The 24056-nt window shown below is 32.6% G+C and overlaps 1 protein-coding gene across 3 annotated transcripts in view; it reads right to left on the bottom strand.

Moving 5' to 3' along the window:
- LOC113519802 (putative epidermal cell surface receptor) overlaps nucleotides 1-23846 on the bottom strand; it is a 57461-nt gene extending 33615 nt beyond the window's left edge. Inside the window, exons 1-2 of one of the 3 annotated variants that reach the window (XM_052900501.1) lie at nucleotides 23568-23846; nucleotides 5417-5545 (exon numbers count right to left, since the gene is read on the bottom strand). In XM_052900501.1, the coding sequence (XP_052756461.1) occupies nucleotides 5417-5531 (115 nt within the window). In that variant the 5' untranslated portion in view covers nucleotides 5532-5545; nucleotides 23568-23846. The remainder of the gene's footprint in view (nucleotides 1-5416; nucleotides 5546-23567) is intronic. The other 2 variants (XM_052900500.1, XM_031914272.2) reach the window with 2 other exon arrangements.
- Between the last annotated feature and the right edge of the window lie 210 nt (nucleotides 23847-24056).

Raw genomic sequence — 24056 nt, 5'->3', positions numbered from 1 at the left:
AATACTCGAAAATATTTCATATAAAAAAAAGACTTAAATATCCTACAAATATTTTAAAAAGTAACAATCATAAGTAACCAGAAATAATTTGAATCTTTAATTGCATATTGTAAGTATAGTTGGTTTTGACAAGTGTTTTTTTTTTATACAACTTGAATGGCAAACAAGCTGATGGCCCACCTAATGGAAAGTGTTAACCGTCGCCTATAGATATGAGCAGTACCATGGCCATAACAGACTATACTGTTTCGCCCATGATACCCCCATGCGTTGCCATTCCTGAGGACTCAGGTGTTATTCCTCCGTACCCAGTAAATTCACGCCATATCCCACCCTTCAAACTGAAACACAGCCATGCAAACACAACTGCTTCACGGTTGAAACACAAATGGGGCAGAGGTACCCAAGCAATCGACTTTTGTACAAAGTCTCCCTCTGGTGGGTTAAGATTGTGTTTAACAAAAAAAAATACTTCAATTGTAGTGAAATCAGTTATTGTAATTAAAAAAGAAAACCACTGAACTGACTTTGATAAAATATCTGTGAGAATAATTTGTAAGCATATCCTATCAGATAAAAAATAATAATTTCAAATTGGTATAGAATTTACGGAGTTATGAAGTAACAAACACAAAAAAATTAGAACCTCCTTATTTTTGAAGTTAGTCAAAAATGCACGCTTTCGACAACTGTACCACCTACCTAGCTACCACCCACGTTCTTCCGTTTATAGAATTTTTCAATGCAGTCCGTTTACTTATAAATTACCACACTAATTATATGTTCCCATTTTCGGTCATTTTGACCTGCGCATTTATATTGTACTTACTTGGCAGTGTTAGTATTATAGGTAAGCTTGTAGCCTTTTCAATTTATTCAGTTTTGGTGCACTTATAAGGTTTTAGAATAAAACACTAGATTTGCTGGTCGACTTCCATTTTCATTCTAAAGACCGTGGGTTGATATGAAAATAATATTTTATAGTTATATGTATTTTTTTAACTATATGTATTGCTAAAATATACACCAAGTAAATATATATTTAATCTGAAAGTATAAATAACATTTGTAATTAAAATTAAAAGTATGTAAGTACCTATCTAATCTCAAAAACAACCAAATATTTGCATGCTTTCTCAGAGGTAAAATGTATAAGAGAAAAATGTGTAAAAAATTTAATTTCATTTTAAATTATGGAATATTTATACGCCCTATGATGGCTTAATATAAATATATTTATGCATAAATAAATTCTTGATTGTTTCATTGAATAATTTCAACACGCGATGTAATACGAGTGCGTTGATGTCTTTTGTTCGAGATTTTATTTACACGACTATTGTTTTAGTATAACTACCTTTAACTATTCAAACAATTTAATTATATAGTTTACAGCTTTTATAAAAATTACAAATCAGATTTTTATATAACATAATATCCCTACCATCATATCAGCAGTTATCTGTCCACTGAACATAGGTCTCTCCTTAAGAGGGGTTGGGAACCGCAGTTAGGCTTTGGTGATGTTTAAAGTGGTACGCTGCTGCTCATCCTTTGACCTTTAGCTGCCTCTTACGATATTTACAGGAAAGGAAATGGTGGTCCATTCTATGCGGGAAATACAGAAATAGAATAGTATATATAGGTTAAATATATAAATTAATGTTATCATGAGCTCTTACATTCTAAAATACAAGTTGTTTGAAAGAAATAAATTACTATTAATTACAAATGATAAGTAATTTTTCCTTAATAACCTGTTAAGACCCCATTAGTGGGTGCGTCCCATTATCTAATACTTATTTATCATAACACAATATTTTATAAAAATATTGCTTAAATTATAATGCTACAAATTTTAATTGTAAGAATCGTATGTTACCTTGGTACTGTACTACTACCTATTTAATTTTGTCGCATTATACTTATACTACTTATCAGACGCAACTATTTTGATCAACGACGGTTCAGTGAACTCAAACAGTAAATGCTTTACGGTAATAACCGGCGGTTACGCGTTGTAAATTATTTATTAAGGTTTTATTTTAGTAGAATTATATCTACAATCAGTTATAGAGATAATAAAAATTGATTATTATTGTATTAATAGATAAGACTTTTTACATTGTACTCTTTATAAATCTCACCGAGTAGTAAGACTTATTAATTACTGAGTAGTCAATTATATATATAAACCCCCCAATAGGAGAAGAATGGAAGGAGGGAGGAGTTCAGCAGTGGCCAGAACAACATAATATTTTTAAAAGTTATTTAGTAAAGGAATAGATTTATTTAGATCGTTAAAGTCTAACCCATTATTCATAAAAACATCAAACCTCTCATAATTTTTATCTATTTTTTTACTGCGCAAATTTTTATTTCAAAGAAACTGATTAAACACTTCAATAGCTAAAATTGATTTATAGGTTTTATTAATAAAGGTCTATTAAACTAGGGATTTTCCTTGTGGCACCTGAGTGAGAATACTGATGTAATGACATCTCTTTTCATCATCAGGATGTCATAACAAGGGGATAACGGTAGAACACGTAATATGTAGTGTGAGAGGTTAACTTAAAATAAGACTCTATACTGAGCCGCCTAGTCAGCGTTATAATAACAAGCTAGAATTCTCCTCTCATAAAAAGAGATCAATACCCAGCAGTAGGACAATAATGAGCTGTCACTGTAAGGTATGATAATATGTAAACCTTTTTTTATATCAGAGAAGTAGTAAAAAGGCATACGGCTTAACCTGATGGTAAACGTTTACCGTAACCTACGAACACCAGTAAGATCAGGGGCATTATTTGCGCATTAACGACAATAAATATTATTAAGAATGAAAAATAAAAATAAGTCAAATTAAATTTACTAAATTTCTCAGATGAGAAAAGGACTTTCTTTATGTAACTTAGAACGGCAAATAAATCAAGCAACTCGCCTGGTATTGCCTGCCTATTAATGTTATAAATACGAAATTTTTTAACGATGGATGGATCAATGTTTGTTACTCTTTCATGCAAAAACTACTGAACAAAATTTGGTACACTAGCAGGTTATATTCTAACTTAATATATAGTATACTTTATAATATTGATTCACGCAGGTGAAGTCGTGGGTTAAAGGCAGTTATGAATACTAATCGAATTAATTAATATAATCCTAGTATATACATAAAAAGTAAGTCAAATGCACGACAGACTGACTGACGGCTCGGTATCTAATAAATAAATGACATACAAATTTATTTCGTACAAACACGTTACCGTTATATTTATCTGAGGAATTCCGAAGTAAAAAATTGTATATTGCATCAGTCGTAAGTGATAAAGTGACGCTGTTCGTGATTAGCATTAACTGAACGGTAATTGTTCATGTTATTGGCTATTTAACATATTTTTTTTCATATGGTTGCCTCCTTTCTTCTTATGCAAATATAATTAGTAAAAGAAACAAAAATATACAATTACAAATGAATAATTCAAGTGAAATACAGTAACATAAATACAGATTTTTAATCGTATTTATTTTATTGTATTTTTTTATTTATTTATTTTTTGATTTCACAAGGAAATTTGTACAAATGGCGAGTTTAATGCCATGTGTCATTTCCTATCAGCCAACCATTAGGTAAGAACAGTGTTTAAGGATAGTGGCGGTAAACATACATTATACAAAAAATACACCTATTAAAATAAATTAATTAGGTATTATATTATATTTTTGTACAAAATTGTATGTATACAAAATACATCTAAGTAACAGAATTAGTAAGAAAATTATACATTCTCAAGATATGATAAGAAATCAATGCAAAGAAAGACAAAAAATAAAACTCTGTACCATGTTGCCTTGTATCGTAGGTATTATACAAGGCAACATGGTACGGGGTAGTAAACAAAAATTTTCTTACAAGCAATGCTTACAATGGTATATAAGCTGACGGTTCACCTGATGGAACTAACGTCTATAGATATGAGTTGTTCCATGGATATCGCCGAATACACTGTGACGTTTATTATACCTCTCATGTGTGTTTTTTAATGAATGATAATTAAATGGTAACCCCGTCTGCGCTAACGGTATACGCTGGCAGGGCACCAGTGAGGGAAGATAGGTGAGAATAAAAAGGCAGGACAGTTAGTCCACCGTGATGAACACACCTGGAATTCAGCACGATGATTTCCAGAGGGGTCCACGTGGAGGTCGACCTGACAAGGTATATTGGTAGCAATGGGACTGGTAGGCCTCATTACTTACAATCTCTTCCCTTTCACCTCTCATGTGTTGCTATTTCTGAGGATTGTCAAGTAATGCCTTGTTACTTGATACTACAATTACAGGTGCTTCGCGGTAGAAACACGTGGGAGTATAATTATACTGCACATTAAATTAAATTTATGGGCTATAGTGCTATGTATACTAATCACCACTGATCAATAATACCAACTAGGTTTCCGGTGTAAGCGCCGAAAACGGTCAAACGAATAACGCTTTGCATACTGAGTTCTTATTTTTAATGAATTAAAATCGTGTTTTATAATTTGCATTTATATTTTAAATTAGATACGTATCGAAATCGTTGAACTTTAAGATCTTTTTGTATTTATGTTTAGTCGATACCGTATTTAAATGCTGTGTGGTCCCTGCATCATGTCTTCCTTTTCCATAGATGTCATAAGAGGCGACTAAGGGAACTTAATGTTCGAGAAATAGGCAGCAGCGTCCCTTTTAAAACATCAGAAAAGCGACTATTGGCAATACCCACCTTATGGAGGAGGCCTATGTTCAGCAGTGGACAGTTAACGGCTGATATGCTGATAGTAATGATTGTGTTTAAGTTCCGTTTTAATTTGTGAGATCTCATACGTAAAGCAAATTTTGCTGATGATGATGAATAAAGATCTAGTTTCTTTGAATTATATTTATTTACTTATTAAAAATAGTTGCTCATAAATTTTATATACAATATACATGCGCATTAAATACGTTTTGGAAAACAGTAAGTATAGGAATAGGAATCTTGAAAAATGTATATTAAGACGATAATGATATGGTAACCCCACCTGCGCTATCGGTGTACACTGGTGGGGCACCAGTGAAGGATGATAGGTGAGGATGAAATAGGGTCAGTTAGCCCATCGTGACGAATTCAACAAGAATTGTTCACGATGGTTTCCAGAGGGACCCACGTAGAGGTCGACCTAATAGGGCATATTAGCAATGGGTCTGTCAAACTCCATTGCTAACAATCCCTTTCCCCCCTATTAAATAGGCTGGAAAAATGTAAACATTTTGCAAATGTGCCTAAATAAGCAAATTTATCTAATCTATTAGGGGGGTCGTTAGCTTTATTGCCATTCTAAGCTACATAAAAATAAATAGATATAATTACTATGAATTTATTACTCACTGAGTTCTGTATCGCAGTCGGTGTACTCGTGATTGCAGTCGACCGTGTAGCCGGAGGCGGCGGTGATCACCACCGCCGCGCACCACAGCGCCACCACGCCGCTCCACATCCCCATCACCGCAGACCCATCTGAAAAAAACATATAAAATATTTATATACTTACTACTGTATATTTAATTTCACACGATTGTCCAAAAAAGTAGTATAATGTTTTCGGGTTTTATATGTATTTATAAATTTTTTAATTTCTCCATAACTCTTAAATGTCAGAATAGATTTAGATGCATGGGATCTTGTTAGAATCTATACATCATCTTGAGTCACAAAGACGATATATTTTATCGAAAATGATTCATTTTTATTTTCGGAGTAAAATGTACTTCTTTAATTGTTTTAGAATGTAGTACTTGCCGCACTATTATGAACATCAGTATGGATATTACAGAATACTATATAAATAATGCGTTTATAAGGGTGTTTTCTTCCTTTGTATGACAATTCGTATAACAAGTACCGTACAAACACACTTGTTTGATACTCATGGTAGCCATGAGTATCAAACAAGTGTGTTTAAAAATAAATAATTTATTGTAGTCAACGTTAGCAGCTTTAAGTAATAAAAATTACCTAAGTATATTTTAAAATTAATAATGACTTTCAGATGCAACCACCCAAATAACTTGAAAGAGCCTAAGAAACAGTTTAAATGCCCTTATAGTATTCAAGAGATTATTCCCTTACTCCTAACTGTTAAAGAGTTAAACCTTCCGTCATCAGCTCGTCTAAATAACTTAAGGAAGCACCCTCAACTGACTTTACGTGCCTTTAGTATTTAAAGAATTATCCTCTAACTCGTAACCATTGAGGAGTTGTGCCTTACATCTGCCTAGTATCTACCATCTAACTACCAGGTGCCTGAATAAATTTTGTAAAATGTGCCGCCCGTTTTTGAGTACCTGACAAATGTATTATAGCCATATATTGTAATTTTAGAAATATTGTACCTACTATAGACAAAATAAGAAACAATTTGGAATCAAACTAAAAAGATTATAAAGTGAAATCACAACATATTTAAATATAAAGAGAAACTATATAAGGTACTCATGTAAAAATAAATGGTCTTTTCCGAGCATATTGGAAATCGACTTAATATATCGTAGTACCATTTCATTTAATTGGATTTTTGAATATATGTTTACTATCGTTCAGCTTAATACAGTTTGGATTCATTTAAAATCCAGCTTCTTACTAATATTACAAATGTGAAAGTTTGTATGTTTGTTATTCAAACATTCTTAAACGTTTGGACAGATTGTTTGTTACATAGATGACTCATATTGTGTAATACATATATTACTACTTTTTGTTCTGTTTTTTGTTTTTACACTACTTTGGTGGCGAACAAGTAAACGGCCCGTTTGATGGTAAATGTGATCACCGTAGACTATGGATACCTTTAACATCAGGGATATCATGCGCGCGTTGCCAACCCGTAAAAAAGTCTCGGAAGTAAGATCATTATACGAGTGCCTAAGTAGTATTAAGGCACAAAGAACTATGTATCTTTTTAAGATAGTAAGCTGGTTTTCGGAATTCATAAATGTAATTAAAAAAAAAGTTTTTTTTTAATGATTTTCATATTTTGATTATATGTTTATAAATTTTTGAAAATAGGTATAGACAGTTAAAAATGTATCTATAACTATTTTTATTAATTCACACGAGCAAAGCAGCGGTATACAATTAATAATCACATAAGTACATATATCAACTGGATATTTAGAACGATTGCAAGATGGAACCTTAGACGATTGTAAACCACAGTGTGGCATAGTTCCACTTGAGTGAACTAAATGTGGTGTATTGTCGGCAAATGAATTCAGTTGTATAAGGGACTATTGTTACCTAACAAGATAAGGTGTAACGGAAAGGGTATGACAATTCGAAATGTAATAAATACTCAAAGTTGTTCAGTTTGATTTACATTTTGCTCAAAGGGTATTTATTAATGGAAGTCCTCATCGAAAATAAATGACCAACAAAGGGATTAAATTGATATGTATGCCCTTATATCATACCCATATTTCATCAGTTACGTCGTGACTACAGATTAGCGAGACTATGTCTAAAGGTCGCGACCATGAATATTGGAACAGGGTCAAAATAAACAAGTGAATAATCGTGATAAGAACCTGTTCGTTATGCATTTTTCATGCAACTTTCAATGAGAAATCAACTGAGGAGATAGCTAACGGAAGATGTAGTAAGTTATGATCTTCTGCAGATATCAAGATTATCACAGAATATACTGTATATTTTATAAAGAGACTGGAACTTGACAAAAAGAAACTGTTTTACCATTCGTTAGTTAAACTATCAGTGAAAATATTGCAAAAGTGCTTTTCTTGTATACTGTTAGGTGTGTACTTGTTTTACGAGTACTTCGTACACGTTTCGTAAACATAATCGATTGTAAAAATACTTTAATTTAGAATGCGTTATCGTGTTTTTTCAATACATTTTATTTTGAAGTAAGCTGTTTCTGCTCCGCAAAGAAATATGACAGCTTCAATCGTTACAACATTATAATGTAACCAACACGGGAGCAAACTTTAGAAATTGCAAAAAGAATTTTCGAAATCGGTTCAGAATTGACGGCATAATCGCGACGCTCAGCTATAATAAATACAGACAAATCGATTACCTACTCCTTTTAACAGATGCTTAAAAATATGATTCACTTGTCCTTCATTGATCAACTATGTATTGTGGTATTAAAGAGCCATTGTTCGGTGTTGATGCCATATTGAAATTAGATGTCACTTTCGCACAAGGTCGTAAAAAAGGTACAGTGTATTATATCATAGATTCATACATCATTGTGATATATTTATGTTAAGATTGTTGATTGATTCAGTATATATCCTTTTACTTTCAATATAAAGCCACTTCTATATAATTTGTAATGACCTGAATAAAAGACCCATGCGTTTAGACTAAATTAGAATTAGTTAAATATAGTTGAATAAATTTACATGAAGTTACAAGATAGTGATTAATATCTATCGTCTACTGTCTACTGCTAAACATAGGCCTCCTCCAAAAGGGGGGTATTGCCGGGGTAGTTACTACGTTTGGCAGGCGGATTGGAAAACTGTAATTAGGTTTTGGTGATGATTTAAAAGGGACGCTGTTACCCATCCCTCGACCATTAAGCCCCCTTAATCGCCTCTTAAGACACCAACAGGAAAAGAAGGGCTAGTCTATTCTATATCGGGACTACATGACATAGAATTTACACGGCAAAGAAATTACAGGCTATGAAGGTTTTCAAAGCCTGTAATTTCCATAGTTTTCAGAAATAGTACCGCATGAAGGGTGGTATTTATACGAGTAGTATATTATGTAATATCGATGATACACCAGGTGAGCCTTCAGCTTCTTTATCCTTCTAAATGTTATAAGAAAATCTAGACTTATTTTTAATTTAACTTTCGGTATGGAAAACTATCTCACAAACCTAATGTGAATTACAAATTAAACTTAAGCCATGTCAGGTTAGTGAAATAGTAGTGTTGTTTTTAAATATCAGTAAAATTTTAGGTTCATTTAATTTTACACAAGATAAAATAGCAGCTAAGACGTGAAAGATTATATTGTTTACTTGCATTGGTACTAACTTATCTGGTATATTAGTCACTAGTAATACTTAGTTATTCGTAATTTAAATATTTTCATCACATTATAATTAGGTTTAATTCATTAACAACACATCTTGTATAATAATGAAATATGTCTAAATAAATTAATGCAATACTCTAAATGAATAATTCAACAAATACAATACTAAATATAAAAATAAAGAAAAAATATATATAAGCCTTAGAAAGATGTTTATTACAGTTATTCTTTACTAATCGTACTTACTTTGTTTGCGTGACTGGATTAAAAGTGACTTATTTCTTTCTATTTGCCAAATATTACGTGTCTATCATATTACGATAAGTTGAGCCGAAGGTAACGTATAAACAAACTCACTTTCACATTTATTAGTACCTATTATTAGTTAGTTAGTACTCAAGGGTACTAATATTATTAAGAGAAATTTGGTTTACACGTATTAGTTAGGATGGGGTAGAACAAAGGTTATTTTTTATTCCAGCAAGTTAACACATTATAGTCACGTGAACGAAGTCGCAGGTAAGAACTAGTGAATAAATATGTAAATAATTCTTCTTTAGGACCTAAATTAATTACAATCAAAGAATAACAGAGCTATATTTATATTTAGGCGAGATTGTAGGTTTGTTTATAATATTATGCAAAAAGCTAGACTAGACCGGTGGTCGCTGGCATGTTTACTTTCCCCGTATAATGTAGTTTCTTACGCGAAAGTCTGCATGTTATGAAATTTCTTTTAATAATATTGTCATTAAAAATATTAGCTACATACCTATTTATTTCGCATGCAATATCATGATGGCCAAATAATTACGTAGAAATACATGAAAAACAAGACGCCGCACATTGCTGGCCCATATTGCTTCATCATCATCAACATACTAGCCGTCATCCGTCCACTGTTGATTATAGGCCTCATCAACAGATTGTCATAAGAAACGGTCCTAAGCTATCTGCATCCACTAACTTCCTGCAATAAATTTGAGGTCCTCGCTCCATCTAGCGTGGGGTTGCCTTCACTGCGTTTGCTCATACGGAGTCTTTATTGCATGCCATCATGCTGAATACGATAGCAAAAACTCCAAAGATTCGAATGATAATCCCACCTGCGCTATTAAAAGATGATTTTTTTATTACTACTTCAGCCATTAACTGTCCACTGTTGGACATAAGCCTTCCCCATAAGGGGAGTTTTGCCAGTAGTTGCCACGCTTGGCAGGCGGGTTGGCAACCGCAGTTAAACTTTAAAAGATGATAATTTAATTTAAGTTACTGCATTATTGTTACTAAAATTAATTCAGATCATCTTATAAATACTTTTACGTACTTACTCTTCCTGCATTGTCGCAATCTTTGGATATTTGTCTCTAAATACCTTTGTTTTTTAACAAAGCAGGTGACAGTTGACACATTGGCAGGCATTGTGTGAACGCACGTGGCTAAGTCGTAAATCTGCTATTAAGGTAAAAGAAAGTAACTCTTACAATAGGATTATTGTGGCCGCCAGCTTAGCCGTTGGCTTACATTCAACCACAAACTGGTTCTTCATAGTTTCAATTTTGTTTACTTTTACAATTGAAGTGATATGAATGTGTACTAAAAGACGTAATACCTCGATGAAGCGGGAGAAGAGATTGTTATTAATGGAACAAGCCGCCTCATTGCGAACAATGTACTCTATTAAGTCGACCTGCACACGGCTCCCTCTGGAAATCATCGTGGTCTATTTACGTATTCATAATGATGGGCCAACTGACCTGTTTTCATGTTCATGTATCATCCCTCACTGGTGTCTTGTTAGCATATATCATTAGTGCAGGCTAAGTTACCATTCTATTCATCATCATTATCATATCAGCCCTAAATTGTCGACTTCTATACATAACTATCCCACTGGGGGAGGGTTTGTCAATAGTTGCCACGCTTGGCAGGCGGATTGGCAATTTTTGCTTATAGCGTGTTATACAGTGATGACATTCAGCAGCAGATATAAATTCAAATTATTCCTCTGAACACTCCTCGTGATTAAGCGATAAAAGACGCAAAGGAACGATGACAGGAGATCAAGTTGTCATGTCATTGGTCATCAATAAACCGAGTTGACTAGAATCTATTCTACATTTTCTAAACGAGATAGCGAACTAGTAATATCGGCTGTAAATTATAAACAGAGATCAAATTTCACATAATACGACGCGAAATCGACGACGGCGAACGAAGTAGGCCGATTTCTTCACAATCCTCTTCCCATAGTCTAGATAGACTTAACTATTCTATTGTTTACAAGATATCGATGTGTAAATACAATCATAATTGCATTCACAGTATAGCATGTAGGCTTCGATAGCATTATTTAAATTTCCTGTTGATTGACCTTGCTCTTGATTCTCTGAAGTTATTGATGGAATAATGATTCTTCTTTGATGACTGGCGTGTTGCAGTGGCGAACATTTTTTTTAATGGATAATCCCGGAATGGTAACTTTGCCTACGCTATCAGTATACACTGGAAGAGCACCAGTGAGGGATAACAGGTGAAGATAAAGCAGGTCAGTCGGCCCATAGTGACGAATTCAACAATAAATCAATCACGATGGTTTCCAGGGGTACCGCATGGAGGTCGACCTGACAGGGTATATTACAATCAATGGGGGTTTCTAATCCCCATTATTAATAATCCCTTCTTCTCCTAGTGGTGAACAGTTAGGTAAAATTATGCAAGTTCAAATCGTGAATTTTAAAAATTAGCTCGATCAAATTCAAAATCAAATTGATCAAAATTAAATTCGTTGTTTTTTTATCTATAAATTAAGCACTAGTCGTCATCTTAAAGTTTACTCCAATAACCATTTATTCCGATTTACTAGTATAAGTATCTATTACTAGCTGTGACATAGCATAACCTTGCCGCTTTGTAAATAAAGCAAAAGTTAAAATAAATAAAATAAATATGTATGCAACTGTGAGTGTAAAGTGAAATAAGCTTTCTATTTGAAAATTATTTCGTTTCTCTTCTAGCGTTACTCGTATCTTTAGAAATATGGATTTAGTTTATTTTAACATCGAGATTCCAACCGATGTGGGCATACATTTGCCGTGTGGTCCCGGCATAGAATGTGTCACCCGTCACTTTCCCGTGAGACTCGTAACAGGCGGCTAAGGGAACTTAAGGATCGAGGGATCTTAACACATCACTAAGGCTAATTCGTCTGCCAAGCGTGGCAACTATTAGGAAATCTCCCTTATGGGAGAGGCCTATGTTCAACAGTGAACAATTAACAGTTGATACGTTACATTTGTGTATCACAAATACTTTTCATTATTGTTAGAAACTATGATCCTTATTTCCAAATTAATTATTTATACTTCTCAAAATCACCAAGTGATCTAATTAAAAATTGCTGCAATCGTGAATAAAGTAATTGTGTAAATTCTTTTGCTAACCATAACTAATTTGTAACTACGAAAAAAATTTTTTTTTTTGATGAAACAAATACATATAACACGCTATTAACCATAATTATACAAGTTAGATTAGAGTAATGCGGCAGTTATTCTTCACACGAATAGCAACTGAGCATGAACTGCACAACATTTTTTTATGTAACTTATAATGTAATAAATAAGCTGTCGTCTCAACTAGCCGTAAGTAGTTGACTGTGAAACAGTAATGCATCGTTGAAAGATAAGAGTTTTTTTATAGCACTAAAGTAGCAAATAAGCATACGGCCCACCTGATGGTAAGCAATTATCGTAGTCTATGAACGCCTGCAATACCAGGGGCATTACGTGCGCGGTCCCGGCATAGAATAGACCACTTCTTCCTTTCCCGTGGGTGTCGCAAGAGTCGACTAAGTGAGGTCGAGAGATGGGCAGCACCGTTCATCTTAAAACATCTGTAATATCTAAATGCGGTTGCCAATCCGCCTGCCAAGCGTGGCAACTACTGGCAAAACCTGCCAAGCGGGAGGCTTATGTTCAACAGTGGACAATTAAAGGCTGATATGATGATGATGATGATGATGAAATGATCAGATCTTTATGGTAAAACACTTGTTATAAGTAACTATTCTGCATCTTTAACAATCATTGCATCTTAAAAGCATTACTAAATGCACACAATCCCACGTAAACAATGCCTGAAGCCAGTTACTTGTACACGCGTTTTTCTCGCGTAATCGGTCACCGTGCGGTTTCGTAACTTATTGTGCGTCAACATGAAACGCATTGTTTGCATATCAACTTTATTGGCCAAGAAAAACTTGTGAATTACAATGTGTGAGGTAATGATTATGTGATAGGCTTAATAATTCGAGGAGAATGTTGAGTTGAGAAGCGGGGACCGATTACACCTCGAGAGTCTAGTGATTGGAGTCCCTCCACAATATCGATTTAAATTCATTTGTGATGGTATTCCGGTGGATTTGTTTATCGACATTCATGATACAGGAACTTTTGCCGGGAGGTGTTATTTTTTGACGTTTCCAGTAACGGCCTACTAACACTCTGCGTCACACATCGCTGACATTCATATATGAGTATATATGAATATATATGTATTTATAGATAAATACACCGACTTATAATACTGTAATAAACAAGCTAGTTATCTGAGAAATGAAATAAAACAAGTACAATTTAATTTACCAACAAACTTAAACAACCTAAAATTGATAATTGAAAGACCAACTGTATCAACATATGCCTAAAACGATACGATTAAAAAAGAAATATGATATTTTCAATTGAAATATCTTTAAAAGACGTAGTTCTTCGAATATCCCACTATTCTACCCATTGTTTTCTCAATGTAATTTTTTCTTGGAATTATATGTATTTATAACAAGTTTACTAATGAAATCTTTTGAAGGAAACAATAAACATCTATCTGCAGAAGATAAGAGATTTTGGCTGAAGCTGCGGTAAAATGCTAGGCATTTGTAGTATAAGTATAGTATAAGTTTGAAGTATTCTATGATTTGCTATAATTTCTGTAAATAAAAAAAACATTTCTATAGTTATTATTTTCCACCATGTAGACCGTCACTTCGTTTGCCATTTCAGGTCGTACTTTGGTAATAGTTTTGTCTGCAAGATGATCTTTGTGAGACGTTTTGTGGGTGTTAAACGGAGCGCGACTCGCTCTACTTACAAAATCTTACCGCTCTACTCATGTTGATCCAAATAGAAGTTGATCCAAATACCTAGGTATTACCAACAATTTAACATTATTTGTTATTAATAAATTTTTCGTTTAACTTAGGCTATCTCTAAAGTTTGTTTGAAAGGTATTGATAGATCTTAAAAGTTAAATCCGGTTACTTATATTTTTATTATTACATTAAATTTAGTAAACAATCTTGGCTATTTTTTATGGAAATTATTCAATAAAACTATAACACAAAAATTGTTTATAAGTAATTTGTAAACGAAAACAGCTGTTTATTCTATACAATTTAAGTATTTATTTCTCATTAATAAGCAGCTCAAGATTATTACAAAAAAAAAACCTTAAAAACTGTATAAAGGAAAAATAATACAAATGCTATTTTTACTTAAAAAGGCATTTAAAAAATCAACATACGTTTTTTTTACATTTTTATATTTCATATTTACTGCTTATTGAAATTTTTTGAAGACACCTTCAACAACGCTACTGCGGATTAAAAAATTACGAAACTCCGCGTAGCATTTAAAAATTGAGCGTAATTAAGACATTAATTGTTCCTTGTGCGCGCATTGTAAATACTCGAGTTCCCATCAGGTTTCGTAACTTGGCCTTGACAAGTTGGGCCCAAAGCTAGGGGTCAGCAGCCTACGGACACACAGATGTGTGGAAACTTTATTAACAGTATTTAATACTATCAAACTCTTTTAGTTAACAGGTATACATATACGTATAAACAAATACGTATATACAGGTCATATGCCAAATTAATAGCATATTGTGGTCTTACTTTTTTGTTTAGCTGCTTATCTTACGGATTATAACACTTTTTGCAGACTGACTTTTTAGTAGCTTTATAATTATAATATACAAAAATCTCGTATCACGATGTTCGTTCACGTTAATCTCGAATCGAAATGAAATTAATCGATTTTTAATGAATTTTGTAAATGTTTTTTGTTCGTTCCAACTTGATAGTTATTCTGATAAAAATGTGAATCCGATAAGTTAACGATAGGAGATAGAACAATGTTTGCCTAGTCAATTAATGATTATGTAGCCTTACCTCCTGTTACTCGATAAAGTTATATTTATTATAAATAGTATATAAAAAGAGATGTTCCAGAAGATGTGTATTTCAGATCACAACAATAGTACAAGTGAAATAAAAGATAAATCGTATTCTATTAAAAAAAAAGTATAATAAATAATAAAAAAAACTGACAGATATTGTTATTGAAAGTTTAACATAAATACATTTTTGTTAACGGTAATGGTAGTCTAAATATCTCTGACTACTTCATTAGGAATTACAGTAGTCATTATTTTTATATTTAAAATGCACTTAAAAACTGTAAAATTAAAATAATAAATAAAGTTATTCATTTTTTTTTTATTTATTTATAAAAATATGAATAACTTTGGTAAATATTCATATTTTTCATCACTATTACCCCAAATCCAGCATTTATATAATACATAAAAATAGTGATTTGGTGGCTTTACAGAACTTGAAATACTTGATAATCAAGATTGTCAAAATATTTTTATTATAGTTCGCGTAACTGGTATATTTTTATTCCAAGTAACATCTCCGTAACTTATTTCAACGTTAAAGTGCGTGCTCTTGACCCGAATGAGTCTACGTTTTACAGAGGAATCTATACTATATTATAATATAATCTATATATTTATACACTTCGTTTTCACAGAAATGAATGGTAATGTAAACAAATTAATAATTAGTTCGAATAAATACTAGCATAAAAGATTTCAAGAACATATCAAAGAAAAAAACTAACGAAATGTTTTATTAAAGTATTCGTACGTATGTAAATATTATGCCATGAAAGTTATGTAGTATTTGCTGAGTGTATTTAGAAATTTTGAAATTGCAAATCGAATTTATAATATAAGAATTCAAACCAGCCAGAATATAAAATTTAAAATTTTGTAGATAATTTATAAAAGTGAAATAAAAAAGATGTTACAAACTTTTTAATATTTCGTATTTTTATATTCTTTTTCTTCTTTGTTATTTTTTTTTCTTAATATTTAATTGCCAGTATACTTTTCAACCACAGATTAAAGATAGTACTAACAACACAAATTAGCGTATGAAAATTTAATATAAAAAATAAACAATAAAAAAGAACAAAAAAAGATAAAAAATAGATAATACAAACTATAAAAAAAGTTTGTGACTGAATAATTAAGTAATTGTTGTAGCGTTATCCTTTACAAATCCAAACAACATAATTTCATAAATTATAAGCAATTTGTACACAAATATTACGACACGGAAGAAATTATACTACTATGGATTGGTAAATCTTTTAGTTTTTTTCACATGCCACTAAATCATGAACGCATTACCTACTTAATACAGAAACAGTACTTACTTTACTATACTTAATTATGATTGCAGTGCGCCGATGCATGTTTACGGTAGTTTCGGAGAAAACCACTAAACTATGGAGCTATGTGAATGCGGTCGGAGTTTCATTTTCTTGTTAGCACAGCTGGTTGACAAGTCAATCGTTCTTTTACTAAACTATAAATATCTACAAATAACTGTAAATACAGTGGTTTAAAGTTTAAAATCAATTGACGGTATTAAAAGGGTTAATAAGAAATTATATGTTACATAGTAGGTACGCTATATTATCGTTTCTTAAAGGACCTTAATGGTGACCGATTTAGAGGTAAGCATAGATAATATTAAAACTAAGTGGTACAATTTATTCAAATGTAGATATAATATATAGAGTAAATATTAATATTACCTAATATTTGATCTGACTGGTTATACCAAAACAAGATGACGTAAAACTAAATAGAACTGGCCACTATATTTATCTTTTTTTTAATGTTACTACCTACCTACTTTTTTGTCATATAGCTTACTTATGGTCTAGTTGTTAGATATTTCAAAATAAGTATCTTATTTCTCAGAGATTGTCTTTTTCTTTAAGAGAATTGATAAAATAATCGCAGAAAAAACAGGTAACTAAATGTGACACGTTTTTTCTCAAAATTCTACAGCTGTAAGACTGATCTTTTATTTATACTATACTTAGATTTCATAATTGATAAATATCTAGATAGAATACGTTAAACACAAACGTTCGTTAAAATAACCTAACCTAGCTTTATTCTTTTATTAGTGAAGGTGCAACACTGTAAAAGAGGCGTACGAGGGCTACACTGAAAATTTTTAGAACTGGCTACTTGAATATAATAAAAAAAAAAATGTTAAAATTTTGAAAATAGAGCTCTTTATGAATAATACTAAGTATGTAATTTATTCGTTTATCATTTGTTTTACGGTTTGGCGGCAAATTGAAAATAGTCAGTTATGGTGACCATTTGCCACAAATTGATGTTACGTTTACTTTTCAAAAGTGTGAGCTGTGTCATCTATATTCATATAAGTCTATGGTTTATATTATGTTATAAATATACTTAATTTAATTTAGTTTATAGGTCATATCAGAATTAATTTTAATGTCTAGTGAATAACTAACGCATTAAAAAGAAAAGTTTGAATTTGAAATAGACTAACTACGATGTAATTTGTGGTTTATGATCTATGAAGGTGAATTTAAATTTATTTAGAAACTTTGACCCTATTGTTTTTTTTTTAAACTATTATCATGTCGCATTTTTTTTAACTTAAAGCATTCTATACGTGAGAATCAACAAACTAGAAACTGGCGTCATATACATAGCGAAGATGAGTTACGAAAGTAGATGAACCAAGAATATGCAAGAATAGTCGCATTTGTATATCGATTCTTTCTACCGACTCCGCAAGAGATTTAGCGTGAAGATAATAGAAAATCAGAGTGACTATAGTTACTAGAGAAAAGTTTTGTTCAAAATTAACTATATAGTAATGATATCTCTGTCCCTCTTATAATGTTGCTGTTTTTATGACTATTACGGTTCAAATATTGTTAATAAAATTACTACGCACAAAGGCGTGATATAAAAACTCTCAGAAAAGGAGGGAAGGGATTATTAGTAATAGAATCTAACACAGCCATTGCTAAGAATATACCCTATCAAGTCGATCTCTACTTGTTTTTTCTGAAAACCATCTTAATTCATTTTTCATGAACTCAATTGATACGGCTGTTTTGTTTTTCTATATCCATTCACTGGTACCCTGATAGGGTAGCTAGGGTTACATCTCATTATCATCTAATTAAAAATTTAAAGAAAGAAAGACAGAAAGAAATAATTTAATCGAAGAAGCATGCGGCCCACACAGTAGCGCACAAAACAAAAACAAAAGAAACCAAAACAAAACAAACAAACAAAATTGTATACAACTAGAAAGCAATTAAATTAAATTCAGTTCAATAAACGTCTAAATTAAAAAGAAATATTAAGATTTTATTTCACCAACAATAGTGGTACAACCAGTTTTTTTAATCTAAAAACTAAAATATTGAACAGATTTAAAAAAAGAAAATCTATGTAACGAAACTGAAAGTATTTCTTTTCAAATAAAAAAAGGTTTCATATCAGTTTATATATAATATATATATAATGGAGTTATGAGGTAACAAACTTAAAAAAGTAAAAACCGAATTGTAAATCTCCTCCTTCCCTTTTGTAATATTATACCATAAGTATAAGTAAACATTATCAGTTTGTAAGTCTTATAAAAAGGTAAAATATGTCCAAGTATTCCGATATGGAGTTCAATTCGTGTAGACATCAGCGTAGGTGCTCGCCCAACGCGTTTGAATGTAAATTTGCACTGTCCATAGTACTGTTAAGTCTCGTACATTTCGTGTCTTACTGGCATATTGATGGACGAGTAGGTATTTATTCTATTGTTTTAGGCCTTAGGGCTACTAACGAGAATAGGTATATTGGGTAGAATATATGAGAGAGATATATTTCAATGTTTTGTTGCAACCCTTTGGGTCAGGGGGGAAAGGGATTGTTAGTAATGGAGACTAAGAATCCCATTGCTAGCAATATACTCAACCAGGTCGACCTCCTCGCGGTTCCCCCTGGAAATTATCATGATTAATTCCTGATGAATTCGTCATGATAGGCTAACTGGCCTGTTTTCATCCTCATCGATCACCCGTCGCTGATGTCCCGCCAGCGTATCCCGTTAGCGCAGGCGGGGTTACCATTCCATTTTCATCCAATAAAAAAAACCCTTTGGGTCATGTAATGTCTCCCTCAATGTTTTATGTAATGTCTCTATACAGACACAGTTATATTTCCAAAGATCTAACTTAAAAACTTGTGTATGTTTTATCTTACTATGCTAACTAGAAGAGGTCTCTCCATTGATTTCATTGGTTTTCCTTCTCCTGAAATCTGCATGTACGACGTAGCGAGCAAAAGATAGTAATAAAAATGTACATTGTAAAGACACGTATTTATATATATATATATATATATATATATATTTTATAATTTTTATGCTATTTAGAAAAATAATAATTGAATGAGGTTAGAAAGTTGTAACTGTCGCCTATAAACATAAATAGCATTAAGAATATCGCACTGAGATGCATTTTAAGGTATTCCTCATTCTTCATTTCTAAGTACTAAGATATTATCTATCTATACCCTGCAATTTTTTTTTATTGGTGAAAATGGAATGGTAACCCCGCCTGCGCTAACAGAATACGCTGGCGGAGCACCAGTGAAGGGTGATCGATGAAAATGAAAACCATGATAGTTTCCAGGAGGAACCACGAGGAGGTCGACCTGGTTGGGTATATTGCTAGAATTGGGATTCTCAGTCTCAATTACTAACAATCCCTTTGTCCCCATACCCTGCAATTTCACTGCCACCCTTTGAACCGAAACGTAGCCATATAAGCGAAGCTTCTTGAAAATACACTAGTTTGACAGAAGTAAAAGGGGGAAAGCGATTGTTAGTAATGGGGTCTAATGAACCCATTGCTAGCAATACACCCTATCAGGTCGACCTCCACGCGAGGTCCCCTGGAAACTATCGTGCTTAATTCTAGTGGAATTCGCCACGATGGGCTAACTGGCCTGTTTTCATCGTCACCTGTCATCTCTCACTGGTGCCCCGCCAATGTATACCGATAGCGCCGGCGGGGTTACCATTTCATTATCACCCAATAAAAAAAAAAGACAGAAGTAAAAAACAGACTTTTGTACAATCTCCTTTCGCATTAGAAGGGATTTAAAGAGTAATAATAGTAATATTATCATTGTTACTCTTTATCTCAGTAGTCAACTACTGTAGTTGTTAAAGAAACATTCGACTGAATATTAGCTGGATTTCAATTATGAGAGCATACTTAAATCAATTGTTTGTTACTTAATAATAGGTTAACGGCTCTACCGTATGAAATTTGGCATGCGAAATATGTAATTATATAAATGTATGATGACCTCTTACTATTTACATATCTATTTGTTGCCATTACAATTCTTCTATTGGTTTTATATTTCTTTTTTTTTCTTTATACTATTATTATTTTACATAATATATGTATATACCTTTGCTTTTGTTTTATTGAATTTGTGATACGTTTTAAAACAACTGTAACAAAAAAGGAAGCAACTGGCTTGTAAAGTACATGTCATAGATAGAAGATAAGACTCAGAATTTATTTACTACATCTATGTTGGAAATTAATAGCAGTTCTGCTTGCATGGCTGTGTTTCGAAGAATGATATGAAGAGTGTTATAAAGAGTGGGATATGGCAGTGAATTTACAGGGTACAGAGAGTTCTCAGGAATGGCAACTCATGGAGGGTATCATGAGCGAAACAGTATAGTCTGTTATGTCCATGGTACTTATGTCTACAGGCGGCGGTTACCACTTTCCATTAGATGGACCATCAGCTTGTTTGCCATTCTAAGTTGCATAAAAAAAATAAGTTTATTATTATTATTTACTTTTTAATCCGCTAATTTGGCAGTTTTCACAGACAATATTTTTAATTATAAATATTTTTCTAGGTAACTTAGGTATTTTATTACAGTTGACAATAATATTATAAATATAAAAATGAATTTGTTTGTTTGTCTTGGCGCCTACTTTATATACTAATAAGTAAACGTAAAAGTTTATGTTATTTGAATGTTTGTCTTTACAAAGTGAGAACACTTGTATCAACTCTACGGTTTTATTTTATCGTGAGTAGGAATTTTATGAGCCGACCGGTTTTTCCGTGCTATGGCATCACCAGAAACCCTTTGAGACTAATATTTATTTTATAAATATGATTTTTAAATTCCACCAAATAATTTTTTTTTTATTATTATTTGCCTCCAATATTTTACGTTACTGAATACCGTTGTGTGTTTATTAATTTACATATAAAAAGTTGATTAATTCATTCAAATTTGGATGTTTTTTTTTATGTGTGAAAATGGCATGGTTACCCTGCCTGCGCTATCGGTATACATTAGCGATGATAAGTGAGGATGAAAAGGCAGGTCAGTTAGCCCATTGTGACGAATTCAATGGTAAATTGGTCACGATAGTTTTCAGGGGGAACCGAGTGGAGGTCGACCGGATAGGGTATATTGATAGCAATGGGGACTAAACTCCTCATTACTAACAATCCCTTCCTTCCTATAAATTTGGATGTTTGGCATGCAGATAGAACTACTAGTACAAAACAAGTTCTGAATTAAGAAATAGGATGCTACAGTTTTACACCCTTATTTATATAAACGTCAAACTCCTCATAAACCTATTTTAGGTATTGAAAGTAATTTGTCCTTTCCTTTTGCGCTAATTTCTCAATTTGAAAGACAGTTGTTATGAAGCAGGGTAAAACATAGTTGATGTTTGAATTAACTTGTAGATAGTGCTGACCTGACCTTTAATGTTAGGAACGGTCAATATATATTAGAAAGATACCTTAATTAGTATTTACAATTACAATATTAGTTAAATACACGGATGCATTTATGGACAGGACATCATACAGTGACAAATACAGATAATGACTACTTAGTAATGAAAATTAGATGAGATAGACAAATACAAATATACAAACGGGAATATTAAACAATATAATAATTCCGATGGAAACTTGAGTGTCTTAGGTCACGTACGTTTATTAATATGTGGCGTATATGTAACACAGTGACAAAACACTGTAATAGTTAAAATAGATTTGTAGGACTTTTTAGTTTTTATGGCAAAGAGGTGTAGAACCTAATTAAAGAAAACTTTGTCAAAAGCTTCTGTTAGTACATCATAGTCAGTACATGATAGAAAATTTATTTGTGTAATATTTCGATTTTTTTTTTTATGTAACTTAGAATAGCAAACAAAGTGACGGCCTGCCTGACGGAAAGTAGTAACAGTTACCTTTAGAGTCATGTCTATAAACGGCGGTTAGATGGTAGAGTACCACAAGCATGTCAAAGACAGCCCACTCATGCTCGTTTAACAAAAATCTCCTTTGAACGTTTTCACTATAGCTAGTTCATCCTTTTTGTTCCCTTAGCCAATAGGAAAAGACTCTTTGCTTGGAAGTCGTTAAGTTTTACAACTTTAAATTTTCGCTACAGTCGACCACATGTTGTCAGTTGCAAATTGCATAAACTGCGCTTGAATTTAGATCTTTTGATTGTTTCTTCGTAAGGATCTATGATTGAGTAACAGCAGGTAGTTTGCTCTTAAATGCACTTTTAATATTGCCAGATATTTTATTCCTTTATTTTAGAGAGTAAACTGATCGTTTTAAGACATGTCAACAAAGTACTATTTATAAAAAAGTCTATTAACACCATATGGCAAAAAAGAATCGGGTTCCCAATTTTGTGTTTTTTACTTTACTTATCGATATAAGTATACCTAATAAATATTTTAATATTAAAAAGGAAGATTTTAAAATATGGAAGTGAGGCGTATAAATTATTATTTCTGAAACCGTTGAACTCTTTAATAGAGCCGGTCTCTATGTTTACCATTGATGCAGAGCTCTCTGCCTATCTATGTATATTTTATGTTTTGCTTAGATTTTATTTACACCTAATATTAAATGTTTATAAATACAAGTAACGATCGATTATCGTAGACTTAATAAAATACTTTTCATTACAAGTCGTTAAAGGTATGTCAATTGCACCAACCGTTAGCCCAAACATTTCAAACAAGTTTCACGTTATGGTAAACACCATTGGGAATAGATACTTAGAGCAGGTATCGTGATGTAACCGGCATGAGTGAGAGGCGTCCTAACCCACCTGAATGGGCACGAGATGCGGCATGCGTCCCTAACTAATACTGCTATTATACGCTCTAAACTATAAACAACATACCGGTATAGAAAAACTGCAGCAGGTAGAATCACTTTCTAACAATAGGGCGATCACTAAACACAGGTGACAGGGCTCAAAACACTTCCGTGGTACACTTTAATATAGCTGAAGTAAATGAGGACGCTACCACGAAATGTTTGTGGTTTTTGACGCGAAAAGTTGATGGAACGTGTAGAAGTACGCACGTGATGGCAAGTCAACGCGGCGCGCGGCACTGGCCCGCTTTGCTCGAAGTGCCGCGACCGGTCTGAGATTTCTCCCCGTAAACATCGAAAGCGAGCCTTCGAACCTTTCTTCGGCTCGTGGCGAAACGTGGTGTGAATACCATTACTATTGAAACTCGATTCGGCCGCACACCGATAGATCCCGACGTCGCCTGCGATGTTTTTGTACGTACAACTCATTTGAAATTTCATCTTTACCATTGCTACCACGAACAGGCTGTGGAATGAGCTATTGAGGTTTTTCCTAGAGAATAAATTATGGGGG

The sequence above is a fragment of the Galleria mellonella genome, unplaced genomic scaffold, assembly GCF_026898425.1.
Source record: "Galleria mellonella isolate WM207_F2 unplaced genomic scaffold, CSIRO_AGI_GalMel_v1 utg65, whole genome shotgun sequence".
Taxonomy (NCBI): Eukaryota; Metazoa; Arthropoda; class Insecta; order Lepidoptera; family Pyralidae; genus Galleria; species Galleria mellonella.
The sequence above is the reverse complement of the archived record's forward strand: the minus strand, read 5'-3'. Positions and strand labels throughout refer to the sequence as shown.